Genomic DNA, 27,601 nt, shown 5'->3' with positions numbered 1-27,601 from the left:
ACCCGGTCCCTTAAGGAAAATCAAACAACTGTTTGAGGTTGGTGTTTACAAAGGTTTGCTTCTAAATAAGCTGAGTGTAAACTAAATAAGAACAGATGAAGAAAGTAGAAGCTTGAATCTTTTCTTGTATTGCAGCTCTTGATCTCTCTCGCACTTAGCTTTCTTCTTTTCTTCAGCCTTTTATAGTCCAAGGTGCAAAGGATATTTCTGTTGAGAGAATATGACCGTTGGAGGGCATTTCTGGAACTTCCAGAACCTGCTGTGGCTGAACCTTGGTAGGTAGGCTTTTCAGAATAGTACACTGCTCTTGTACTTCTCGATAGAGACATTTGCCTTTAACCATTGACTTCTGATCAGAGTTATGCTTCGTGTTGGAACTTGTGAAGCTTGGTGATCAGAGTCAGAGGGAAGCTTGGATCCTCTGACCTTCGTAACTTCTGCTTCTGGACCTTCAGAGCTTCTGAACCTTCAGAGCCTCTGGTCCCTCAGAGCTTCTGGTCTTCAGATCTTCTGATCCTCAGATCTTCTGATCCTCTGATCTTCTGATCCTCTGATCCTCAGATCCTCTGATCTTCAGATCCTCTGATCTTCAGATCTTCTGAACTTCTGACGAATATAACTTCTGGTGTCAGAATCAGAACCTGTTTGTCAAAACACTCAAGACAAACATTAGAGTATCATAGTTGTTCATCCACAAATAAATACTTGTTATCATCAAAACATAGAGTTGTACCACATGACCAAATCTTGATCTTACACTAACAAACTTGGTGTCTTCTCACCATTACCTGGAGTCCCTGTTGCCGGCTTTAAATTTGCTGGTTCTACTTTGTTCCTTGCTGTTTTGGTTGCTGATTTTACTGCTGGTGCTGTTGCTGGAAGTGGTGTTGTTGTTGCTGCTGACGTTTCTGTTCTTGCTGACTGTTGCTGTTGAGCTGTTGATGTCGTTGATTGCTGATGTTGTTACTGTTGCTGTAGCTGTTTGCTGTTGCTGTTAATGTCGCTGAAGCTGTTGCTGTTTCTGTTGCTGATGCTGTTACTGTAGTCGTTTGCTGTTGCTGTTAATGTCGCTAAACCTGTTTGCTGTTTCTGGTTTTCTGTTGCTGAAGCTGTTGCTGTTGCTGTTTTAGTCGCTGAAGCTGTTGTTGTTGCTGTTTTTTAATTGCTGCTGATGATGACGTTGGTGCTGGTATTTTTCAGTTTGTTGTTTTGCTCTCAGCTAGAGGATTTCGACCAGAGAAGGGCTGTGTTTGATACGTCTCATTTTTATGGGCAGTAAATGTACTGTTTTTTGTTTAGTTGCAGAATGACTCATCCAAAACAGTGGTAATCTTTTTCCTTGGTAGGTTTTTATCCCGCTGGGTTTTTCCTAACAAGGTTTTAATGAGGCCTTGTCTTGGGTGATGCTCATTGTCATTCTGTGGGTTGGTGGTGGGTTTCTTTACTTCTCTGGTTGTTTTTTGGGCCAATTTGTTTTTAGACAAATCTTACACTTGTATTGTTCTACCTTGAGTCATTTCTGGCTCAGGTCTTTCTATTAATAATATCCATTTTGCTTTCAAAAAAAAAATCATTAGTGGCAAGCAGTATGTCATCAACATACAGAACCAGGAAAATATATTTGCTCCCACTGAATTTGTGATACACACAATCTTCAACAACATTCACCTCAAAACCGAATGAGAGAATTACTTCATGAAATTTGTGGTACCACTGACGAGATGTCTGCTTTAGTCCATAAATGGATTTTGTCAATTTGCAAACCGTATTCTTTGGGTCTCCTGACACAAAGTTTTCTGGTTGCACCATATAGATTGTCTCAACAATGTTTCCATTGAGAAACGCTGTCTTGACATCCATTTGATGGAGTTCCAAATCATAATGTGCAACAAGAGCCATGATTGTCCTAAAAGAGTCTTTCGATGAAACCGGAGAGAAAGTCTCTTTAAAGTCAATCCCTTCCTTTTGAGTATAACCCTTAGCCACAAGACGAGCCTTATACCTCTCCACATTACCATTAGAATCCCGCTTGGTCTTAAATATACATTTGCAACCAATGGGTTTCACACCTTCCGGTAATGGGACAAGTTCCCATACCTTATTGTCTTGCATGGACTTATACTCTTCCTTCATTGCTTCAATCCACTTTTCAGAGTTGGAATCCTGCATGGCTTGCTGGAAGTTGATTGGATCAGCTTCCATCATACCATTATTTTCCTCATGTTCTTGGAGAAAGACTATGTAATCATCTGGAATAGCATTTCTCTTTTCTCTAGTGGATCTCCGCAAAGGTATTGGTTCTTGTAACACTTGTTCTTGAGGATCTTGAGTTTGTTCTTCATGAACCACCATATCATCTTGAGTAGGAGGAGATTCAACAACAATGTCTTGTAGAGGTTCCGTACTTGCTTCATCAGAAGCAACTGTATGAATCAGTTTTGGAATTGTTACCGACTCTTCCTCTAAAGCAAAGTCCCTAATCTTGTTCTCCCCTCCAAACTCAATTTCCTCAAAGAACATGGTTGTTCCCGTCTCAAAAATTGTCTTTAATTTGGGATCATAAAATTTATAGCCCCTGGATCTTTCAGAATAACCAATAAAGTAGCTGCTCACTGTTCGGGATTCCAATTTCTTTTCATTTGGCCTATAAGGCCTTGCCTCAGCTGGACATCCCCATACCTGAAAATGTTTCAAACTAGACTTTCGCCCAGTCCAAAGCTCATAAGGTGTTTTGGCAGCTGCTTTAGTTGGCACTCTATTTAGAATGTAAGCTGCAGTCTTTAGTGCCTCTCCCCAGAGTGACTCTGGCAAAGTAGAATGAAAAATCATACTCCTTACCATATCCTTAAGAGTCCGGTTTCGTCTTTCAGCCACACCATTCATGCTAGGTTACCCTGGCATGGTGTACTGTGGGACGATTCCACATTCCTCTAGGTATTTGGCAAAAGGCCCTGGACGTTGTTCACCTGAACCATCATATCTACCGTAATATTCACCACCACGGTCAGATTTGATACTCTTAATTCTTTTGTTGAGTTGGTTCTCAACTTCAGCCTTAAATGATTTGAACACATCCAATGTTTGAGACTTTTCGTGTATAAGAAATAAGTATGCATATCTCGAATAATCATCTATGAATGATATAAAATGTTGTTGACCATTCCAAGAAGGTGTTGGAAATGGTCCACAAATATCCGTATGTATCAATTCCAAGACGCCTGTAGCTCTATATGCACCAAATTTCTTTGTTTTGGTCTGTTTACCTTTAACGCATTCAACACAAACATCAAAGTTTGTGAAGTCAATGGAATCCAAAATTCCATCTGACACTAGCCGCTCAACTCTATTTTTAGAGATGTGACCTAGGCGCTTGTGCCATAATGCTCCTGAATTGTTATTATCAATTTTACGCTTAGTACCACATGATTCCACATTCAGGGATTCACTATAGGTGGCTACAGTGCTCAGCAAATATAGATTATCATATCCAATAAGTGAACCGGTTCCAACAATATTTGAATTAAAAGACAACTCGGCTTTACTGTTTCCAAATGAACATGAATAACCTGATTTGTCCAAATTAGAAACTGAAATTAAATTCCGTCTAAATGACGGTACCACAAAAGTGTCTTTCAAATCCAAATAAAATCCAGTACACAATAATAATCTAAAATGCCCTATAGCTTCCACCTCCACCGTCTTGCCATCTCCAACATAGATGTATCTTTCAACATCATTTGGCTTCCGGTAGCTTAGGCAACCCTGCATTGAAACACTGATGTTAGTAGTTGCACCAGAGTCTAACCACCAAGTGTTTCTAGGTACTGAAGCTAAATTGACCTCAGAACATACCAGAGCAAAAAATGTACCTTTCCTTGCACGCCAAGCGTGATATTTAGTACATTTCTTTTTCATATGCCCAGACACATTGCAAAAGTAACAGGTATCATCCTCTTTCTGTTTCTTTTGTGCTGGAGCATCAGCAGCTTCATTCTTGGGCTCAACAGTTTTCTTTCTTTTGCCCTTGTCTTTAGAGGTGCTAACAAAATGAGCACTTTCTTTCCTTTCTTGCTTCAACCTTTCCTCTTCTTGCACACAAAATGAAATGAGCTCGTTAAGAGACCATTTCTCCTTTTGACAGTTATAAGATATCTTAAACTGACTGAATTGTGCAGGAAGAGAAAGCAATACTAAATGAATGAGCAAGTCATCCGACAGCTCAAGCTTTAGCGCCTTAAGTTTTGAAGCAATATTTGACATGCCCATAATGTATTCCCTTATATTTCCTTTGCCCTGATATTTCATGGAAATCAAGTTCTGAAGAAGAGTACTTGTTTCCGCCTTATCGCTTTTCGCAAAGCGCTTTTCAATTTCAACAAGGAAATCTTTGGCACCTTTTATCTCTTCCGAGATAGTACCTCTAAAGACCTCAGGAATGTCGCGCTTAATGATCATAAGACTCATGCGATTGGAGCGATCCCACTTCTCATAATCTTTCCTCTGTTCAGAGGTACTAGATTCCGTAGGAGAAGCGGGTTTCTCCACCCTTAGTGCAAGGTCAAGATCCATGCAGCCAAGAACAATTTCCATGTTCTCTTTCCAATCCTTAAAATTTGTTCCATCAAGGATCGGAACCGAATTCAGATTAGCAGATATCGAACCAATAGTTGCTGAAAATAGAACAAAAACAAATGCTGTAAATATACTCACATTAAGAAAAATTGAATCATTAATATGTTCAAATAATGGCATAACCCATCTCAAGATACCTAGTGCACCATCAATATCATGTCTTTTGACAGTAATACTGATTGCTAGTGGTACTCTTGTTGTAATGATCAAACATTGATAATAAATCATGTCAAATAACAAATCCTTCTTTGGATTGATTTATCATTCACATGTAAACCCTTAAAATTATCACATGTTTATCATCACAGGTGTGTATGAAATCCGGCCAAGCATTAACTTTTCCTTTGGGGTCCATTAATACTCGCATGGATAAACATACACACGCACAAACTTTTAATATTTCTTATGAGCAATCTCCATAAAAAGAGGTCACTTTTGTGACTTTCTTATTTTAATTGACTCATTTAAAATATTAAACAATTGTATAAAAAATACAGACCATAGCCAAAATTTGAGCGCACACTAATAATTTACCAGAATCTTTCGATATAACCATATTGGAAACAAATTTCTCTTGCCCAAGATTATACTAACAAATACTAAGAATTTAGTATCAATTTAATATCATCATAGAGCATCAGACATACAGTTTTCCTTTTCTTGTTGATTTTGATTTTAATCAAACCATAAAACAAAACAAAACGGCAATCTAGAATATGGTTTCTGAATTGCAAACAAAAATTGCAGCTTAAATCATTTACTGCATGAACAGTATGAACAAATTGCAGGAACCGAAACTGAATTTAGATCATTGGCTTTCTACAGCAATGAATTTTCATGTTGCATTCTATAGCATATAAATCAACAAGCATCAATGAAAGTTATCACTGTAGCATATATATATTACGTGAATATCAAAAACGGTTATTGATATCAATATGTGAATATCAATATCTAAATTCAACAACGAACTGTTTTAGAAAAAAAATGCATCCAACAGTTTCGTTTAACATATATATGATACGTTAATGTCAAAATTTTGACACACATGGATAACCAATAAATAATTCACCAAGATAACTCACCGAAGCAGCAATCACGAAACTATAACCCAAACACCAATTCTCATGAAACTGAATGAGTATAATTTCAAATAACACAAAATTGAAAACCTAATTTCAAGAATTACCAAATTCATACATGAATTAGGTATGGGTGGCTCTGATACCACTTGTAGGTTTCTAACAAATAAGGATTTGTTCCTAACCACATGCTTTTCTACCCATACAGAAAATAGGAGCATAATCCTAAACCACACTTGATTAACCCATACCCGAAAAACATGATGAAGATCTAGAGCGGAAGCGTACCTGAATGAGCCATGGGAATCGCTGAAGGATCTGGGGTTGTGATCTTCCAATTGTAGATCACCCTTAGGGTTTCCTGATGTTTTCCTCTGATGGGGATGAGGAGAAACTTTTCACGTTACTGTGTTGTGTCTACAATTGGGGACCATAACCCTATAAGTAACTGCATCAGTTACAATTCTGTTTTCAATATTTCTAATTTGGCCCCTCATCAAATTAGAATATTGCCTTATGGTATCTGCACAATACCTTTTCATAACACATATGCCCTTAGCCATAAGATCAATATTAAATAGACCACTTTAGTTTTGGCTAATTAAATAATGGCCCTAACACAATTAAAAGTTACATTTGTGACCCAAAATTCTAACAAAACATTCATTAGAAAGACTGGTGCTCGCCTAGAATAGAATAGAGATGAATGGGTGATGATGTTATTGATTGAGATCATTACATAACGAACCTGCATGGCTATGAATTGGATTGACAAAACCTCCGCATTGACGAAATTGAGAAACAGAGCAGCGGAACAGTGCATGGCAGAGTCCGCGAGCGAGAATGCTTAGGGTGCACAGTGAATTAAAGGGCACTCAGCAACTGAAACGTTAGGGGAATACATGGCACAAATGACAAAACGGCTCCTAGTGGAAGCTGGAGCAACTGAAACTGTAGATACTAAGAGTCTGCGACAGAAAATGAAGGGATTTGAATTGAAACTATAACCGCAAGAGATGAGCACAAAAGAATGAATGGTCCAGATCAAAACCAATTGACGATCATGATTGATCTTCTATGAAATAATCTACACAATTACAGAAAAGTCCATGATAAATAATATATTCATGAGTCATGCTTTATTGAATGACTGATTTGCCCTCAAGGCTGCAAAAACTCTCTCTTTATATATAGTATAATATAGATAGATATAGATAGATAGATAAATAACTTCAGATTTGGTCAAACTACATTTTAAATGCTAGTATTTCATGTTGAAAAAGCATTAATGATTCTTTAATATTAGTAATATATTAACTAATATTAATTTATAATAATATACCTATGCATAATTGTTTTTACTATTATATAAATTAAATATTTCGAATGTAAGTTAGCATCATTTTTGCTAGTGTAAAATAAGTGAGTGTTCTATTTTATTCTCTTCTAATTCACCATTTTCCACGAAACCAAAATGTATCATTCAAGGAGAATTATGTCTTGTTCCGTTCCATTCCAATAATATTAAAAAATTTATACATAATTATTTTCATTATTTATCTATTATTATATAACTTAAATATTTTGAATATAAATTAGCGGCATTTTTATCATTGTAAACTTTTAAGTAAGTGTTCCATTTTGTTCTCTTCTGATCCACCATTTTTCACGGAATCGAAGTGTACAGTTAAAGGTGGATTATTTTCTGTTTCGTTCCACCTTAAAATTAAATATAAAAAACATTGAATATAATCAGTATGTCTTGTTTCATTCTAATCCATCATTTCTACAAAACTCTACCAAAAAGTTTGTAACTTTGGTCCCATAGAATAGAGATTGACAATTTAGTATTTGGTTCTTTATAAATTTTGTCGTGTTTGTCTATTAATTGTTCTCTATCACCAAATGTGCTTACATGGTCGTTAATATGCTTATGTGACAGTTAATGTGTCTAGTATGAATTCAAAGTTGATGAGGATATGGATTGAAATCGTCGGACATTCATTTCACATTTGACAAAATATTGACTATCATCCCTTTGAAGCCACACATTTGCTTAGTCCCTTTGGTTGGATGATTGAGACTTACAATCGTGTATTACTTAAGCGATAGGGTGCACTTTCTCTTTGCGTATGTATTTTTAGCACAACATGCAATTGGCTTAAATATGTTGGAAGTCCCTCTAAAATAGGGGTGCTTTGGTTAAGGTCCCTACAAATTTTTTTGGGTGGAATAAGCCCCTAATGTGAAAATAATATATGGTGATAAGCCCCTGCCGTGAGGTTCCGTTTAATTTCTGATGATTCTGTAAACGGCGTTGGCGTGGATTATATTTTGTGAAAATTATTCAATTAAAGAGGGTGCCACGTAAGTAAATGAGGGATCAAAAAATAAAAATAAAATGAAAATCCAAAGTAAAAAACACAAGTATGTTTGGGAATTTTACTTGAGTTTTTTACTTGGGTTTTTATTTTTTCAACCCTAATTTACTTACGTGGCACCCTCTTTAATTGAATAATTTTCACAAAATATAATCCACGTCAGCGTCGTTTGCAGAATCATGAGAAATTAAACGGAACCTCACGGCAGGGGTTTATCACTATATATTATTTTCACATTAGGGGCTTATTCCACCCAAAAAAAATTGTAGGGGCCTTAACCAAAAGACCCCTATTTTAGAGGGACCTCCAACATATTTAAGCCTTTTTTTTTTACTAAGTTTGTGTGGATAGAGACTCAAATGAGGATTACATTGAAAAATAATATTTTTGAACGTTCATTTCATATTCGACAAAACAATGACTATAATTCTTAAAAATTAAGATTTGGTCATATTATAACATTAATGTTAGTATTCAACGTTTAAAAACATTGATTGATTATTTTATAATTTTAATATATTAATTTCTAAAATATAATGTTTAACACACTAATAGTTGGTAGTTCAAGTCTTGTGTATATTTAAAAACTAGGATTGAGTTTTAGACCTATGAGAATGTCGATGTTCCACTTTCGTTTCCATCATTTTTTTTTTCAAAACCTACCATAAAGTCATTATCTTTGGTCCTTACAATAAAGATTGGCAAACTAGTATATAGTTCTTTAAAAATTTTGCCATATTTTTCTATTTATCATTCTTTGTCACTAAATGTGCTTACCTGACTGTTAATATGCTTACGTGACAGTTAATGTGTCTAATATTAATTATGTAAGGTTCACATGAGTTCTCTCTCAAAAGGAATAAATGTTTAAATAATGACAAAACAATGAAGACTATGACAAAGCAATGAATACCAAAATAAAACAATGAAACCAAGACAAAAAAATGAATTTCGGACAAATCGCCGAAGACTATGATGAAATGACAAATAAAAAAGTTCTTATAGAAAATCAACATGAAGAATGAAGAAGACAAGTGCGAGAAATAAGTGTCAAAGTACAAGGAGAAAAGTCAACTAGAGCACTCAAGGCCCACTCAACAATGAAAAGCCTTAGCTTGACTTCATCAGGCATCATGATTTGTGCATCAAATATCTAGTCTATGCCTAAAGACTAAGGATGCTGAAGGAAGGTAAAATGTTGCATAGGAATGTGTATAAGACAGCCAGTTCAACAAGTGTTATGATGTGACATCGTCAATACATTCGTGGTTTGATCAACTGAAGCTCACAAGACAAATTCAACAAGTTCAATGACCTAACATCTTCTATAATGTTGAGTATTTTGTGTTGATGAAGATTCTTTAAGTATTGGCTACATTTTGTCTAAGTTGTGTGATCTGTTTAATGGTGTGACAAACAACATTGTCTTTGTCTGATGTGCAACCTCATGTTCGAAGCATCTGGTAGGACATTGTGATTTAGGTTGCTGGAAGTTTTTTACTTGTTTCACGTTATGTTTTTAATTGTGAAGATTCGTCGGTGCTACACGCGGTTTTATAAGCTGGACGTATCTTCTGTGATTAGTGGAATTAACCTATTTGGAGAAATATGATTAATTCGTGTAGACCAACTTAAATGTTGAATTGGTCTTATTTGTGGAGAAGATCTTTTTGAAGATTTACTGCCACTTTGCTACATGGACTCTTTGATGCTCAAGCCCATTGAAGACATCGACGGTGGATCATCTATTTAAGGTGTTGAAGAAACCCTAGCTGTTGTACGAGAGAGATTTACAATGTGTTAGTTGTATTCAGAGTTTTTTTTGTGAGTTCAGTGTGTGTAATCAACTCATGTGCTTTCATTGATGAAATAAGCACTGAGTTGTTGTATCTCGTTGAGAGTGTTTATCTACAACCATTTTGTACTTTGAGATTCAATCAGTGTGACAGTGATTGTGAGAGAAAGTGAGAGGGGTCTCATACTTAGGAGGAGTTCTAAGTAATAATCCATTGGTAGGAATAGGTAGGAAGACTGTGACCAGTGGCTGTTCAACTAAGACCTTTGTGTACTTGATTTTCTATAATATTGGATTATCTTTCTTGGGCTGAAGCCCTCTAGACGTAGGTGACATTGCACTGAACTGGGTTACCATCTCTTGTGTTATTTACTTTGCAGTTGTTGTCACTTGTGATTTGTTTTTAACGATGTGTTTTACTGTGTGCATGTTCTACACAATGTCCTGACCATTGTGTGACACAACTATCTAAGGCGAACAAGAATTTCAATTGGTATCAGAGCAGGAACCTTGTTATGTTTGGTGAGCTCTAGGAAGGACAAATTTTGGTTCGATGGACAATTCGTAGGATGTTGGTTTTACCTACAGGTCACCAATTCTTGATGGTACTAACTACGACTACTGGAAGGCTCGTATGATTGCCTATCTCAAATCCATTGATAGCAAGACATGGAAGGATGTTATCAAATGATGGACACATCCAGTTATTGAGTTGCAAATAAGTAACACAAGAAAGGGGGGTTTGAATTGTGTTCTTGAAATTTACGTTTTAAAAACTTTGTTTTATGAAAAGAATATTAGTTCTTTTAAGAAAACGTTTAAGTATGACTTTTCGTAAACTATTATGTGCAGCGGAAGTTAAACAGTAAGTAAGACAGAACGATCAACACACAGAGATTTATACTGGTTCACCCTAAACGATTAGGCTACGTCTAGTACTTGGCCACCACCAAGATTTTCACTAGCAAGTATCAAGGACTTCTCCAATACAAGTATTAGACAGGACTTCTCCAAGTATTATCACGGACTTCTTCAAGTATTATCACGGACTTCTCCAAGTATTATGCAGGACTCCTCCTATAAGTATTGTACCGGACTTCTCCTAAAATCTTACAAAGATTTATATCACTCTACGGAGATTCTCTTCTTTCAAGAGTAAAGGTAGAGACTTTAAAGCACTGGAACTCAAAGTGTTTGGGTTCAGATCTGACTATTGGATCACTTGAGAGTTACTAAAAAAGTGTCAAGAGAATAAAAAGATATGACTCTTTTAAGGTACGAGGTTTTCTCTTTCACTTGGCAGAATTTATGGCTCTGCTTGAGCTTTGAATGCTGTTGAGAAGTTTGAAAATGAATGCTTGAATACTTGAATTCTCAGAGTTAATTCTTGTTTCTTCAGATCTTCAAGTGTGTCTTAAATACTTGCTTGCTAGTGTTGTAACCGTTGTGAGATAAAATCCAACCGTTGAGATAGTCGTTGAAGGTTGATATCGGACCGTTGATTCAAAAGGCTTGGTTGGTAGCTTCATTAAATGTTACTTCTGAAGCAAGTCTATCCTTTAGCTTAAAAGGTGATGTTTGTCAGCTAGTAGGTGGTGATAGACTTTGGGCTACTTTTCAGACATGAGACAATTTGGCAATTTGACGTTGACGGCTTGTACTTTCCCTTGTTGGTCAGCGTGCCTTTTGCTGAAGTAAATTTGTCTTCATGTGTTTTAGTTTGAATGAGATTCAAATAGTTGTCATTGGATTTGAATGTGGGACAACCTGTTGTAATCAAACTATGACTTTGGCGCTCAAAATACTTCTTGATATATCTGGCTGATGACGTGGCATTGAACGGTCAGAGTCTTCACTGGGGTACAGTAGAGATTGAGTTACTTCTATTTTCTGAGGAAAATATCCTTTTAATATTTGATAGAACGTTGAAGCGTGTGACATATAACCAAGTTTCTCCTGAAATTGAGAACGTTATCAGTAGATAAATTTTCAATGAAACTTCTACTATAAAATTGTTATGATCAAAATAAGATTTTAAAAACGTTATGATGCGTTTGAACTTAACAGTTATTGCACCTAAATAAGGTACGTCGACTACAGTGTATTGATTAGAACTAGATGAGGTGGCGCGTACTTTGTATTCCTCATTGTGTTTGTGGGTGACATGTTAAGTCTATTTCATGAGATTTGTCTATTTCATGAGATTTGTTTAACTGACTAACTAGTATTCTTGATTAGGCTTATTGCTATATTCGTACAACCACATAAGATTTAAGGCACCCATAAGGTCTCGATGCACATTTTACTCAAGTGGTTGAGATCTTATTTTACTTTTGATTAAACCCACAATACCCAATATATTTATATTTTTTATTTTCTCCTAATATTAATTTTTTTTTGGTATATCAGAATGATAAATTACACATTTTAGGGATTAATCCAGCTCATATTAGCATTGATCTCTAGACCCACAATACCCAACTCATATTTCACCCAGGTCTTACAACTTGAACCCAGGGATTAATTCAATACAACTTAATTAATATTCTAAAAAGATATAATATAATTAAATTTCACAACAATAAGAAATATATAATTGAAATTCAATATGAGACTTGAAACATGTTATCAATATCAATATCAATCAATATCAATCAATATATATTAGAAGAGAAGAACTTCCATAGTGACGTGTCAGCACCAGATTAATTCTTAGTGACGTGTCAGCACCAGATTAATTCTCATAAAAATTATTCCACGTGTCAATTTGTTAGAGGATATAATTTTCAATTGATATATGTTTTAATTTTATATATTCTAACCTAATTAATTGATATTATTTTAGAAGATATAATTTTCAATTGATATATATTTTAATTTTATATATTCTAAAATAATTTATTGATATTATTTTAAAAGATAAGATTTGGTCTTTAAATTTATTTTTAGAATATATTGATTAATTTTTATTGAATTTTCGAATTTTTTATTAATTCGGGATTTTATGAGTTTTTATTGTGATTTGCTAGATTTTGTTAGTTTTTATGTATCTTTATTTAATACCTTTTTTAATATTAGATTTGATTGAGATTTAGGTTTTTTATTTCTTAATTTTATTTTAATATATCTTATTATTTATTTTATTTTAAATCCAGGAAATACTTTATTTTATTTTAGATTTACTTTTAGAGTATATTAATTAATTTTTCTTAAATTTTCAGATTTTTAATTAATTCAGGATTTTATGAGTTTTTATTGTGATTTGCTAGACTTGGTAGTTTTTATCTATCTTTATTTAGTACCTTTTTAAATTTTAGATTTGATTAGGATTTAGGTTGTTTATTTCTTAATTTTATCTTATTATTTATTTAATTTTACTTCCAGGAAATATTTTATTTTATTTTACATTTATTTATAGAGTATAATAATTAATTTTTATTGAATTTTTGGATTTTTAATTAATGCAGGATTTTATGAGTTTTTATTGTGATTTGCTAGATTTTGATAGTTTTTATCTATCCTTATTTATTGTTTATTTTTAATTTTAATTTCATGAAATATTTTATTTTATTTTTGAGTTACTTTTAGAGTATAAATGAATTTTTATGGTATTTTTATTGAATTTTCATATTTTTATTTAATTCAGGATTTTATGAGTTTTTTATTGTGATTTGCTAGATTTTGGTAGTTTTTATCTATCTTTATTTAGTACCTTTTTAAAGTTTAAATTTGATTAGGATTTAGGTTGTTTATTTCTTGATTTTATCTTAATTTATCTTATTATTTATTTAATGCTAATTCTAAGAAAAGGGAGTTGATTTGGTGCTGAGGGTCCACAAAGCTACCATGGACACGCAGAGATTTGATAGCTGTTATTTCTACCTCTGTCACATGTCGCGATCAGGACAGAGGTATGCCTTAAGATGATGTTACGTGAAGATGAGTTTATCATGTTGTGATTGATGGTTTGTGTCATTTCAGTTTATCCTTTGTTCGTAATTCAATCATGGATTCTTAAATTTCACATATTTTATGTGTTTTGATCCAAAAGTTTACAAATTTTTGCATAGACCCTTTGACGAATCTTTGTTGAAACGTAACGTTTTGATTCTGATGTAATGTTTTTTTCTATTGTTCTTCTTCCGCTTTTGTATTTTTTTAAACCAGATTTTAGTATAGTTTGTAGAAATCCATGCGTGTGAAACCATTCTAAACTAGATTTTGGTATAATTTATAGAAATTTACGAAACTTAGGATAGCCTGAATTTATATTCATTTCTCAAATTTTGCCCGTTTTTATTCTTCATGTTTGAGCTGTGTGTATAAGCATACTATTTGCACTGTATGTGAATGATGCACAACTTACTATTTTTTTTAATGATGCACATGTCAGTCAAATTGATGAAAGCATATGAAGAGCTCACATTTAATCTTCATGAGTATGTTTAGCCCATTCTTAAGGTTGGTTCATGTTTTCCTCAAACTCATTAGTTTTGCATATACTCATGTTTTAGTATGCCAATTGGGTGACTTATCTTACTTTGCTCTATATATTTCCTTAAGTTCAATTTAAATTGATTGTTAGTATAAATTTATTGGTGAAGTAACCACAATTATTTTGGGTGGGAGAATTATTTTGTTTTTTTCTCACATATATAGATAATTTGTTGGGGTGCGCACATATGGGGCAATACACCATTTTTTGTTTCTCTTAACTGAAATGTGCCTTTGATTTTTTGTTTCACAAGGGTTCCGCCCCAAGATTCACAAATACACTAAATACAATTTTTTCACCACAGTCCTTTCAAATTGGTGAAGGAGGGTATTTTATTCTTCAAGACTTCATTTTGGGTTTCTGTTTCAATCTTCTTCATGAATTGATTTTGTTCTTCAACTAATTGTAAGATGTCATATGCTTCAAGGATTCCTGCTTTTCTCTTCTTAATCAAAAGCAAAAGGATTGAGGAAAAGAAAATCTTCTAGGGTGCAGAATATTCACTAATTGGGAAAAAAAATAACACGTGTCATTCTCAGATTAATTCTCATAAAAAAATAAATTTTAAAATTTTAGATTTGATTAGGATTTATATTGTATATTTCTTGATTTCTTAATTAATTTATTATTTATTTTTAGAGTATTAATTAATATATCCAAACTTTTTTTTAAAAAGAGTGAGTTTGAAAGCTATAGCTTAAGTTAATTTTTTAATATATTCCCAAATAATAATTATAATAATAATAATAATAATAACATATGTGTGCGGATATGGGCCGGTTGGGTACTATAGTGCCCATACCCGCACCCATACCCACTATTTTTTTGCGGGTAATTATCTATACTCAACTTCATACCCATTTAGCGGTTTTTTACCATACCCATAGTGGGTATTTTTTGCGGGTACCCTATGATTTTGAGACCCATTGTCATCCATAGATTTAGATTTTGGCAAAGATGGATAGCTTCCTGTAATGACATTGAATTTTCTAAAGGTGGGGAGCTTCGAGTTGCTACCCACGTGAGTATGGAGACGAGTACATGTAATTTTTTAAAACGCGGGTATGGAGATGGTACTATAGTACCTACACATTGTCATCCCTACTTAGTTGCAATAAACACAATAATGTTATACTTTATGATATATCTTACACAATCCTGATTTGTGCTACTATCACATTAATTTTTTTTAAGATTAATATGTTGATAATTCTTTATATCTATGATTTGTGTTATCATCTTCATATTTACGAAGAATGTGAAACGAGTTCCTCTTGGTCTCAATCGGGCTTAGAAGAGAAGTCTTTATCTCCACTTTATTCATCAATTATGACTTTTCTATTTCATTCGTTGTTTAATATATTTTTAATAATCAAAGTATTAATTAATGTATCAAATACAATAGACATATTTCCCGTGCAACGCGCAGGTAAAAAACACTAGTATATTAGAAAAGAAGAACTTCTATCAGGCTGATTTAGTGACGTGTCATTCTCACGTTAATTCTTAGTGACGTGTCATTCTCATAAAAAAAACCCACGTGTCATTCTCAGGTTAATTCTAAAAAAAAAAATACATTTTTAAATTTTAGATTTGATGAGGATTTAAGTTGTTTATTTCTTGATTTTATCTTAATTTATTTTTGATTTATTTTTAGAGTATTAATTAATTTTTATTGAACTTTTGGATTTTTAATTACTTCAGGATTGTATGAGTTTTTATTATGATATGCTAGATTTTGATAGTTTTTATCTATATTTATTTAGTACATTTTTTAATTTTAGATTTGATTAGGATTTAGGTTGTTTATTTCGTGATTTTATCTTAATTTATCTTATTATTTATTTTTAGAGTATTAATTAAATTTTATGGTATTTTTTTTTAAATTTTCGGATTTTTAATTAATTCAGGATTTTATGAGTTTTTATTGTGATTTGCTAGATTTTTGTAGTTTTTATCTATCTTTATTTATTATCTTTTTAAATTTTAGATTTGATTAGGATTTGGGTTGTTTATTTCTTGATTTTATCTTAATTTATCTTAAATTCCTTAATTAAATAAAAATTCGAAAATTCAATAAAAATAACATAAAATTTAATTAATACTCTAAAAATAAACTTTTTCTTCACCTAAAATTTAGCCATAACAAACCTGGAAACCGATTTTTTAAAGGTAATTTTTAATCTGATAAACTCTTTCATAAAATTTTGAAATTTTGAAAGATTTGCCTTAATTATTTAAGATTTACCTATATTACTCGTTACTAATACTGCATCAGTCATCTCCTCCCCTATATGCCTCTATTGTGAACCGGTTGACATAGAGAAAAAATGAGGAAGATCACTCGAGTATGCAACTTGCTTCATGTGGTGTTGATAATTGTGTAAGTGTTTGACATAAATGTTGTTGAGTAATTAGATTATTTTCCTCATCCTCTTTTGATATATTTGTTCAAATGTTCCTTATATGAATTTTGCAATTGAAACTAATTCATCTTCTGCCCTGAGCTTTTTTTTCGAAAAGAAGGTGCTTGCGGTGTCTTCCTGTATGAGTCAAATCTCCATCTCGCGTTTCAAGGTATTCAGTTCTCTACTCTTTCTCTTCTTGCTTTGGATTATCAATATTTATTTGGGTTCTTATTTTATGTTTTCATTTTATTTCTTTATTCTTTCTGAGTAGGAGGAAGAGAATCCTAACGAGAAGAAACTATAAGAACCCAATAATTGACAAGAGAAGAAAGAAGAATCTAAGTTCGTGTGAGTCGTGAGTTTCTGATTCAGGTTCGATGTGAGAATTTTTTAGGTATTTGTAGCGAGTAGTTTCTTTTAGTTGTAGAATATAGAAGGTTTTGTATCATATTTTATATTTAATCCTGGCTTTTTGATTAAAAGACAAATTTTCAGTGAACTGTGTTTTTGTGTCAGAATAACTTTGCTCTTTTCTTCCAAGTTTATTAGTCGGTGATGCATCATAATATAATGACAATCTAACTATTAAATGGTAGCTTAATGTTGTATATTATTTGACTAGAAAGCAGGAATGGAGGCATGAATTTCAGAAAATGGGGACTAAGATATAAAGGAACATAATTTGTAAGAAAATTTTAATTTTTATCAACTAAAAAATGTGCAAAGAAAAAACATAAACAAAACAAGAATGAAGTAGCAGCCCAACCTAAGAAAACACTCATTTGTTGAAGGTCAAAACTTAAAGGGGACATTTTACAAACAGTTGGTGTGCATAATTTTTATAACTTTTTTTTTACAAACAAAACACAAGAATCACAAATTTAATCTCATATAATCAGACCGATTAACAAGGTTACTAAAACTGGACCGTTGATCAAATCGGTGAGGGAATTTGTTCACCGTTCATTAGATCAATCGTAGTTGAATTGTGGTCTGACCGGTATAGCCGCTATAAATTAAATATATCATTTAAAAAAATTATATAGTAGATTACAAAAATTGATATTAAATAATTACCAAATTTTAACTGAGAAGTTAAATTTATATTTACCTTAAATATCACATATTCAAATTGATTTCAAGTAGTTTTAGAGGATTGTTTAAAAATTAACACAAAAAAATGCTATCAAATGTTTCGTATAAGTTAAAACTATTCTTTTATATTTTTTATTACTATGTTGGAAAGAGGTGCAACTCTAATGTCAAAAAAAAGTGCAGCCCTGTAGCTTTCACGTCTAATAAAAAAGACTCATATGTAACAAAACCCTAATCTGAAAGAGAAACGCAAACAACATAGAGATCACCCCTTCCTATCAGTTCAACCTTCTCCTCCCTCCTCTCCTTCTCAACACAATATCATGTTTTTATTTTTGGCCAACTCTCAATTTGATGATAAATTTTTTTGTGCGGAGATTAAAAAACATTAGTACATATATAATTTATATTTATTTATGTTTAAAGAATTAAAAGTTCATACAAGGGGAACGAGCATAGAGATATAAGTTTTGATATAATTTATATGCAACATCTGGAAGCAAAAATAAGTCTTAATGATAGTTTATCTTTTTGGCCACTTTATATTAGTTAATTCAGTATATGCTTACAAAGCATTGGAATTGAGTGTCTGAATTTATGCTCTTTAAATATCTACATCTTTATTATGATTGTTCTTACATTCTTAGTATCTTAAATTTTTTATAATTTAAAATATTGATTGATGTTTTATATACAATAGACAAATTCCCCGTGCAACGCGCGGGTACAAAATACTAGTTTTATTGAATTTTGATACTGAATGTGAGAGGAACAAAAATTATTTTATTTAAGATAATGATAATTCCAATGGCGCGATCTTGTTAGGCCCAGATTTTATTTTAATATCCAACTTAAAATCTCCATTATTGATGCTCTAACAATGGTGGGGTGGGTTTTCCAACCCTCACCTTAAAGGTTAGTCCAACTCATCCCGCATAATTCATTGTCGGTGGGGCAGTTTGATGGCAATCCAAATTTGTACCTTATCCTATTAATTTGTAGTGGTATGGTCTGGAATAAAAACTGAAAACGAAGGTTGGCATTTTGCAGGTATTAATTGTTTTTTGGAATTCTCTATTAAATTAGCCGGGTGAGTCATTTCGGATTCAGATGTGTGGGGGGTTCCAATATGGTAACAGGGAGATGAAAAGTGAGATTTTGAAGTGTAGGGTGAGTCTGGCGGTGGGTGGATGAGGGGGAAGGAAGAGGTGTGGTGGTGGTTATAAAGGAAGAAAAAGAAGGGGGAGGAAGAAGAGATACTATGTGATTAAGATATTTTAGAAGGACTAGAGTTGAAGTAAAAAGATATTAACTAGAAAATACACAAAACAGAATAGAGATGTACACCAAATCAACAAGCACAAAAACAGAAGGAATAGAGAAGAAAAAAAATTATATCGACCACCATAGATATAGGAATAAAAGAAAGATAAATAAGTGATATGATGAATGATATATTAGGAAAAGAAAAAATATATTGGAAGAGTAAGGGTGTGAAATGATATGGAAGATAAGTGGGGTATTGTGAATTGTGGATGTATCAAAACCTAATAGAAAAACATGAAACAAAAGGACAGACTTGGCACTCAATCAATTCTTAAGATTCAATATACCACGCAAATGTGCTAATATCGGCAATTTATTTAACATAGGAGGATAACCACAGCCGAAAAAACAGCAACATGTAACCAAAGCAGCAATATATAGTACCTCTGCAATAAGCACAACCTCACACACAGCTTTAAAAAAAAACCTCACACACAAAGGATGTTGAGATACGAATATCTTAAGCATCTTCATGTCCTAAGAGTGCCAAAAGCATTTTCTCATAGTCCCCGTTGGTGTCTTTGATGATGGCGCGATCAAGAGGGATACTGCTCCTCCTTTGATACTCATTTGCAATGATTTTCAAATCAATCTCCGCCCTCGTGGCAACCACTCTTGTAAGGGCTCCTTCATCTGTTCCTCGCTTGTTGATAGACAAACGAATAAACTTCTCAAAGTACTTCTCAGGACGGACCAAGCACTTGACAGTGGCTCTCAGTAAAGACAGGTACTCATCCTTCGGTTCAGCTTTGAGGTCCTGTCACATTCATTAGAATTCGGATTAGGCCCAACTCTACTCCAAAAGCTACCTGAGTGTGCTTCTAAAATTTCAATTCAAATTCAGTGTGTGCTGTAACACCCCACTTTTCGTTATTAGGTTATTTATTATTTTATCTTAATTATTATTATGCTATATGGTATTTTGATAATTTATGCGATTTAATTAGATGAATATGTGATTATGTGATTTAATTAGATGATAAGGTCATTAAGTGATTTTATTAGATAATTAAGTTATTATGTGATATAGATAAATAAGGGTTTTAGGTTTTAAGTGAGTAGTTGGGAGTGGGGCCCATTGTAAGATTATTTAAGGGTTATGAGAGAATTAAAAAGAAAGAAATCAGAAAATTAGGATTAGAGAAGCAGCAGAACAAAGAAACACGTGAAAGGTGAAGGAGAGGAGAAAAGGTGGAGAAAACCTAGAATTTGATCTTCAAGAAGAAAAGGGTCAAGGAGGCTTTGTACCGGTGTCATAGAAGGTAAGGGTTTGAATTTACCTTGTATAATTGTAGAATAACAAAGGTTGAGTTTAACATGAAGGAACCCCATCTTCTTTGAAAATTCAGAATTGAGAGACAGTGTTGAGTGTTAAAATGTGGTGAGCAAAATTGATTTTGAGCGAAATTGAGGTTCTGGGGAAAATTGGGTTCTGTTATGTTCTGCCCGCAGATACCCTAACAGTCTGTGTTATAGAGAGCATAACTCTCTCTACAGAATTCCAAATTGAGTGAAACCAATTTTGTATGAAAGCTAACTCATAGGGCTATGTTGGGTAATATTTTCATAATTTTTCGATTGCTGGTTCAATACCAGAATCATTTGCAAGTTCATTCTGTTTCTGCCCGCAGGCACCCTAGCAGCCTGTGTTGTAGAGAGCATAACTCTCTCTAAATAATTTCGAATTGAGTGAAACTAATTTTGTATGAAAGCTATCTCATAGGGTTATATTGGGTAATATTTTCATAATTTTTGGATTGCTGTTTCAATACCAGAATTATCTGCAAGTTAATTCTATTTCTGCTCGCAGACACCCTAACAGCCTGTGCTGTAGAGAGCATAACTCCCTCTACAGAATTCCAAATTGGGTGAAACCAATTTTATATGAAAGCTAACGTATAAGGCTATGCTTGGTAAAATTTTCATAATTTTTGGACAGCTCATTTAGTACCAGGATTATATGCAAGTTTGCTATGTTTCTGCTTATTTTTGGGATTGATTCTGAAACTGATTCTAGTAATTGATATGAGACATTTAATGATTTTGTGTTGCTATTTTGTCAGTGGAATAGTGAATGATTTGATAATTGTATTGAAGTGTTATTTTGTGCAATTTTGGTGTGATTTCCGTTATGGAATTTGGTGAGAAAATATGTTATATATTTGGGGCTGGAGTGGTCTCAAATTGCATGTTTTAATTTATGAGTTTTTGCACGAAATACACTTCATTTAGTCAAGAGGCAACGTGTTGGTTTTCATCGGAAAACTGAGGTTTGTCCCAGAACTGGCGTGGTTCTGGAAGTCTGGAGTGGGCTTCATTGGTGGTTAACTGTCTGGAGTGGACGCGGTGATACCGCTAAGGTTAACAATTGGTACCACATGCATACATTAGAGTCTCACACACTAAGTTTCACGTTTTCAGTGGTTTTATGTGTTTGGTGATTTGTTGGTGAATTGTTTTGCTGTTGTGGTAAAGTCGAATTATTATTCTTCTTTAAGCTTATAATTTTCTGAAACATTAATAAGAATTGTGAAACTATCTTGAGAGAAAATATTATAATCACTCAGATTTTAAAGAAAAGGTGAAAAGTTTATAAAGTAGGATCTGAATAGTTTACTTGCTCTTTGTTATGCTATATTTTATACAATGTAAGTTCTTACCCTTCTGTTGGAATGATGTTCTATGCGACATCGCTCAGGTATTGGAGGTAGAGATGTGGCTCATGAGGAGTAACTTCGGAGAGTCTTAGCTTATGTTATTATTATTATTATTATAATAAAATAAGTGTCTTGCTCTGTAATGTAACACTGGGTAGATATTTTACGTTACTTTTACATTTATGTTGAGAGGATTAATTATAACCTCTCCTTATGGAAGTTGTTGAATAATTTTCTAAATTATGGCGATGTCGTACTGTTGATGGCCGATGTGCCTATGAAATTCAGTTTTGAGTATGATAAATTTTATTGGAATATCATGGAAGATAAACCTATTTAAATAAGTGATTTTATGCATCTTAGGATTATCTGACTGGTTTAGAAATTTCATTGGCAGAAATAATTCATTCTTTGAAAAGCATATGAACTTATAAATTTTCAAACACAATCAGTGTTAATTTTAATGAGTTTTCGTGAAGAAGTGTAATACTCCCTTGATATGTGTTTAAACTCTGATAAACGTTTTTAAATAAAACAATGGAAAAAAGGGGGGTGTTACATGTGCTGCTGGGTGCACAACTAAAATGCATGGTTACTATAGAGCAACAAAATGAGATGAAAATGAAGTAAATTAGATAACATGTTACAATTTGAAAGCCATGCAATATGTACCTTGTTGATATCTTTTCCAAATGCATCTTTGTAGTGATTCAAAGTAGCATTAATCTGGGCTCTGCTCCTTGTAGCCAAAATCCTGATGAGGTCGTCATCATTATAAGCCTTATCTGTAATCTTCTCGTGCAGTAATTTTGCCTCAGATTTTGCCAGAGTCAAGTTGACCTCATCTCCTTCATATCGGTAAGAACTCATGAGAGGTAGGAGGAGCTAGAAAAACAAAATGTTAGATGATTTTGACCTTATGAAGTAAAGAGGGTAACATAAAAACTCAGCGTAGCTTTCAGAAATTTACAATCTAGATCAAATTCTCCATTATCAAATAGAAAATAAACATTCAGTTCATGATTATAAAATCATGTTATTACATTTGGTCAGTTTGCCAAAGTTGAGGATAATCAATATTGCCAAGGTTCGTTGAGTCATGCGTGATCAGTATGCAGCTATTAAGTAAGAGGCCATGGAACAAATCACAAGCCAATTTATACGAATACAAATCGAATAGTTTTATTCAGTCAGCATTTTGGACTACATCCCTAACGCAAAGGGATCATATTGCAATGCATAATCCCTGAAAATGACATCAGTTGATCTAATATGATAAAACAAAATGATAAGAATATTGTACAGGATCAGATTAATGGTTAGTGATAAGAACAATAATTGGCAATGACAATATATAACTAACCTCCTAACCATTGCTAATCCGCTAAAAAACACTCTTGAGAGACCATTTAAGGGGAATATATTTTGCAAGATATGCTATATATTTACCATTTATAAGCCAAGAATTATGCATACAAGCAACATGATTCTTCAATGTTTATTTAAACTTGTTCAAGTTTATGGTAAAGAATCAGTACCTTCCGGAAGTCCCCTGTTGTATGATGAGCAACATCCTCCTCAAGAGACTTCTTATAAAGAGCATGATAAGCCTTTCTCACAGCAAACATTTGTTCAGAGGACCTAGTGCAAGCTATTTCAACCAGCACCTGATTGCTTGAAGTCCATCTTTTAGTTGCTTCATTTGCCAAAAATGCATCACGTTCAGCGGAATCAAGTGCCCAAAGGTGAACCAGCCTCTAGTGAGGAGAAAATTCATAGTGCATATCAGTTTCATACACTCAAAATAATATGCATTTAGTTTTATAATCAGTTTTCATTACGAAACAATTTGACATCATGTCACACAGACCCAGTGAATCAGCTTATTAAGTCTTCTTGGCTAGTTGGCCCTTAAGCTAGGTTTTAACTATACAAATTGAATTTAGATTTCAACTAACCAAAACTTACACTTGAAGATAGAATCAGTGTGATGTGTTTCACAATCATTTAAATAGTACACATCTAAGTATGTACAGGTACATCCATAAGTATCAACAACAACTACAATAAAGGTTTTTCCAGCTAAGTTGGATCAAATGAAACTATGATGTGACTCATTTCACAAATTATATCTAAAGACATATTTTAGATTTAGTCAGATCTTTCATAATTATTCAACCTACACTTTTCTTTGATCTTATTTCACTCAATTGAACTACTAATCTTCAACTATGAACTGGGAAAAACTCTATTCCTGTACCTCAAAGTCACTGGTCAACTCTTTGTCCAAGGCCTTGAGGAGATCTTCTCCATAAGTCTCAGCATAAGTTTCCCTGATCAGCTTCCTCTGAGCAGCATTCCTATGACCCAAGATTGATATGATCAGATCCTCATTAGTTCCCCATCCTGCAATCACATTAGAATACTTGATGCACTTGAAAGCCATGAAAAATCAAAACAAATGAAATATCACACAACACAAGATCATCAAAACCAAAACCAAAACAATACATGAACAGGATGATTTCCAAAACTACTATGAAAACAAGCTTAATCAAATAATTTGAACTGCATAATTCTCACAACAGGATTCTAATTTCTAAGTGAACAAGAGAAATCACAACAATCACAGAGGACACAACTAAGCTAAAACAGATCCATTATTCTCTATCTTTTGTTAAAAAAACTTGATCATTTCACGAATCAATAGTATAAACATGATCTGAATAATGGTGAAACCTGAGAAGGCTTTTCGGAGCTGCTCACAGTCATCGGCGACGGGGGGAGGAGTTTGAGGGACTCTCAGTGTTGCCATTGTTGTTTCTTCTCTGTTTCAGACTTGCTCTGTTTTGTGTGAGAAGAATCGGAAACGCATTATAGAGGGGACATCAATCGTTCTCATGTGCTGTTATAGTCAAACGAAGGTGTCCTACACATGCAGATGCCCATTGTGAGACTTTGCCACGTCGGTCACAATTTATCCTGATTTCCCTTTTGGAAAAAAAAGTGGGAAATTTGATTTTATTTTAGTTGTCGGTAAGCATTAAGCAAGGTGTTATGGGCATTAGGGAAATGGTGGATCCAAGGCAATAATGATAAGGAAAATACAAATATTTCATTCACAACACCCTCTTCTCTTTTGAGTGGAAAATAGATGAAAGAAAAAAAATGTTTTGAACCGGACTCCTTTACCCTCAGCCTAAAAAGGTGACAACCTCACTTCACTGGATGGGAGAGCTCATTGCTTGATTCAAATGTTACCATTAAAGATTGAGCCAAATCCTAACTTGCTTGACCACTTGTCCCATTATATCTTGGTCTCCATCAAATTACGACATATGTCTTCATAATTGTGACAAATATGAGGTCATGGAAATGTCCCCCTTTATAAATCATGTTACATATATTATCTATCTATCTATATCTATCTATCTATCTATATCTATACTATATATAAAGGGAAAGTTTTGGCAACTTGGAGGGTAAAACGGGAATTCAATAAATCATTGTACATGAACTAGAGTTTACTCATGGATATTTCAGTAAATCTCAGTATAATAATCAAAGACGAAATCTTGGCCATCTATTACTTTCAATCTTGACCGTTTAATTTCTCTTCCTAGCCTCTTCCTCTTCCACATTCAAAAGTTACACATTCTCATCAACCTTTTGGGCTTCAACAATCTTTCCACCATCCAACGAATTTACTTTGTATTTAATGGGCATTCCTAAGATCAAATAGGTTGGCATTGTTTCTTCATTTTCCACCTTCTCAAGTTCCACCTGATCATTTATCACCTACCTCTTCAACTTCAACTATCACCCTATAAAATCTCTTCAACAAGCTTTCCTCACATCACAGCACACACGCAACAGAGAAACATAGTTCTACCAGCCCTCCACAAACCTGAGCCGATTTTTCGACATGAAGGTATGACTTAGTCACTTTGCTTCAGTCATTTGATTATTTCAATTTCCTAACTCAATATGTTTTCCCTCAACGTCTTCTTCTCTTGGGAGGCTGTGATAATGTCAATGTTATTTCTTTGGTTTCATTTTTGTTTTATTCATATTTTTAAGGGATTATGGTTTTCTTTCATTTTTGTTTTATTCAGATTGGTTTAATTAATTATGAGTTCTTTCTTAAATTGAATGTCAGATTATGATATTGTAGGTGAAATAAATATTTTGCAAAGAAGGATCCATGTAATCCCAGGTGGGAGAAAAAAGCTCAAATTCACAATTGTGTTTTAAGAAAAAAATTGCTTGAGGATAGTTACGACCGTTTTTGAGTCATTTTCTTTTAGTTGGTGAGTTCATCAAATAATATGTGAACCCATAGCTGGATACTATGTTTAAATTTTGACTTTCTTAAAAATTAAATTGCTTATGAATGAGATTGTTCTTCATGGTTTTTTTTTTTTGCTTATAAAGGATACAATGACAATTTGAAGCGAGTGAAGAAAGTTAGAAAAGTTTCATTTGTATATATCTGTTTATTAATTCTTTCGGAAGATGGGTAATCTCCAAAATAGCTATTTCATGATGATCTTCAATGTGATTCCATCATGTAAAACTGAAACACCTTAAAAATTATTTTCTCTTTGATTTGCTCAACTTTTGATTATGTATAATGACTCAAACTTCGCACAAGGTACCAAATATTTTCGCAGGAAAGATCGAATGGAAGATTAAAGTTTGTGTGCTCCATGTGTGGGAAACAAGAGATTTGAAAAAACCTCGAATTGTTAATAGTATTGAATTGCTCTTAATCGTTGAACATGTATTTTGATTTCTTTGTTTTCCTTACTTTCATGGTACCTAATTCAAACTATTTATTGTTACCATAACAAATGTGAATTTTTAAAATTATAGTTTTTCATCTTGAAAATAAAACGCAATTGCAGATCCATGCAACCATTAACCGAAGTCAAATGCCACAGTTTAGTGACACACTATGTGTAGGACAAGTTTATGCGATTCAGAATTTTATGGTTCAAGTATCTGCTAAGAAATTTAGAGTCACAAAGCACAAATACAAGATTACTTAAATGGGCATCTAAAAAACGGAAGAGGCTACAAGTGACACTAATCCTACAGCAAAATATGATTTTGTACTATTTCATATAGTTGACATCGTTGTCATGTAGTCGATCATCTATGAAGAAATCAATGTTTATAGTGCTAATTTATTTATTAAAAGAAAAGACATATAGTACCATAAGACAACTAACTGCATCTTCTAAACAACAATAATCCATATGACTTAACCTCTAATATTGCTTCCTTAAATGAATTACCCTAATACTATGTTAATTTTTACTATTTTTTTCATTCTTCATTATTATTGTACTCTTGCATCGTTCTCCTAAATAGCCACGGATACTCACAATCTCCAAAATTCATATTGCATATATGCAAGCTTTCTTCTAACCTAACTTTTAGATGTCCATTTCCATAAATAAGTATTTATAGCTTACTACTTCTCTGATTTTTTCTAAAAAAATGGGTAGGTCCAAATTTACTTAAATTGTGGAAATTTTATTTAGACAGGTTTAACTTGATTTCATCCTATTTCATATTAGATTTAATATGAACAAATTATGAATTATTTGAAATCAAATAAAAAACTATGAATTATTTATTTTTTAAATATTTATTACTTTCCAGTTTATATATCAATGTTAATATAATTATAATTTTTTCCAAAACGTATTTTCTTGATAAAGA

At 33.1% G+C, this 27,601-nt stretch overlaps 2 protein-coding genes and 1 long non-coding RNA gene across 3 annotated transcripts; 1 reads left to right on the top strand and 2 right to left on the bottom strand.

Annotated features, from left to right (window-relative positions):
* Positions 1-3,460: 3,460 nt before the first annotated feature.
* On the bottom strand, positions 3,461-6,537 carry LOC130730740 (uncharacterized). The gene is made up of 5 exons (XM_057582834.1): positions 6,463-6,537; positions 5,718-5,804; positions 5,394-5,451; positions 3,870-4,769; positions 3,461-3,762 (listed from the first exon to the last, which is right to left on the bottom strand). The coding sequence occupies exons 1-5, from the start codon at positions 6,535-6,537 to the stop codon at positions 3,734-3,736; spliced, it is 1,149 nt and encodes a 382-aa protein (XP_057438817.1). The 3' UTR covers positions 3,461-3,733.
* Positions 6,538-19,449: 12,912 nt separating this feature from the next.
* On the bottom strand, positions 19,450-24,796 carry LOC130734235 (annexin Gh1-like). Its single transcript, XM_057586577.1, has 5 exons — positions 24,611-24,796; positions 24,132-24,277; positions 23,410-23,628; positions 22,544-22,756; positions 19,450-19,971 (listed from the first exon to the last, which is right to left on the bottom strand). Exons 1-5 carry the CDS (start codon positions 24,684-24,686, stop codon positions 19,675-19,677), a joined length of 951 nt encoding a protein of 316 aa, XP_057442560.1. The 5' UTR covers positions 24,687-24,796; the 3' UTR covers positions 19,450-19,674.
* LOC130734236 (uncharacterized) lies at positions 19,967-22,215 on the top strand. The gene is made up of 2 exons (XR_009017840.1): positions 19,967-20,476; positions 21,913-22,215. It is a non-coding gene; the product is annotated as an uncharacterized LOC130734236 (long non-coding RNA).
* Positions 24,797-27,601: the final 2,805 nt, after the last annotated feature.

This window comes from Lotus japonicus, chromosome 1, assembly GCF_012489685.1.
Source record: "Lotus japonicus ecotype B-129 chromosome 1, LjGifu_v1.2".
NCBI lineage: Eukaryota > Viridiplantae > Streptophyta > Magnoliopsida > Fabales > Fabaceae > Lotus > Lotus japonicus.
This window is presented reverse-complemented; position numbering and strand designations above follow the sequence as displayed.

What these genes read in the sequence shown, in the direction of transcription:
- LOC130734235 (XM_057586577.1), bottom strand. Translation starts at nt 24,686, where the DNA reads ATGGCAACACTGAGAGTCCCTCAAACTCCTCCCCCCGTCGCCGATGAC. An exon ending in GCTCCGAAAAGCCTTCTCAG is followed by an intron (nt 24,278 to 24,610) that starts GTTTCACCATTA and finishes ATGTGATTGCAG; the next exon opens with GATGGGGAACTAATGAGGAT. An exon ending in TTGGAAAAGATATCAACAAG is followed by an intron (nt 19,972 to 22,543) that starts GTACATATTGCA and finishes TGAATGTGACAG; the next exon opens with GACCTCAAAGCTGAACCGAA.
- LOC130730740 (XM_057582834.1), bottom strand. Translation starts at nt 6,537, where the DNA reads ATGCACTGTTCCGCTGCTCTGTTTCTCAATTTCGTCAATGCGGAGGTT. An exon ending in TTGTTCATACTGTTCATGCA is followed by an intron (nt 4,770 to 5,393) that starts GTAAATGATTTA and finishes ATGGTGCACTAG; the next exon opens with GTATCTTGAGATGGGTTATG. An exon ending in CGCTTGGCGTGCAAGGAAAG is followed by an intron (nt 3,763 to 3,869) that starts GTACATTTTTTG and finishes GTTTCAATGCAG; the next exon opens with GGTTGCCTAAGCTACCGGAA.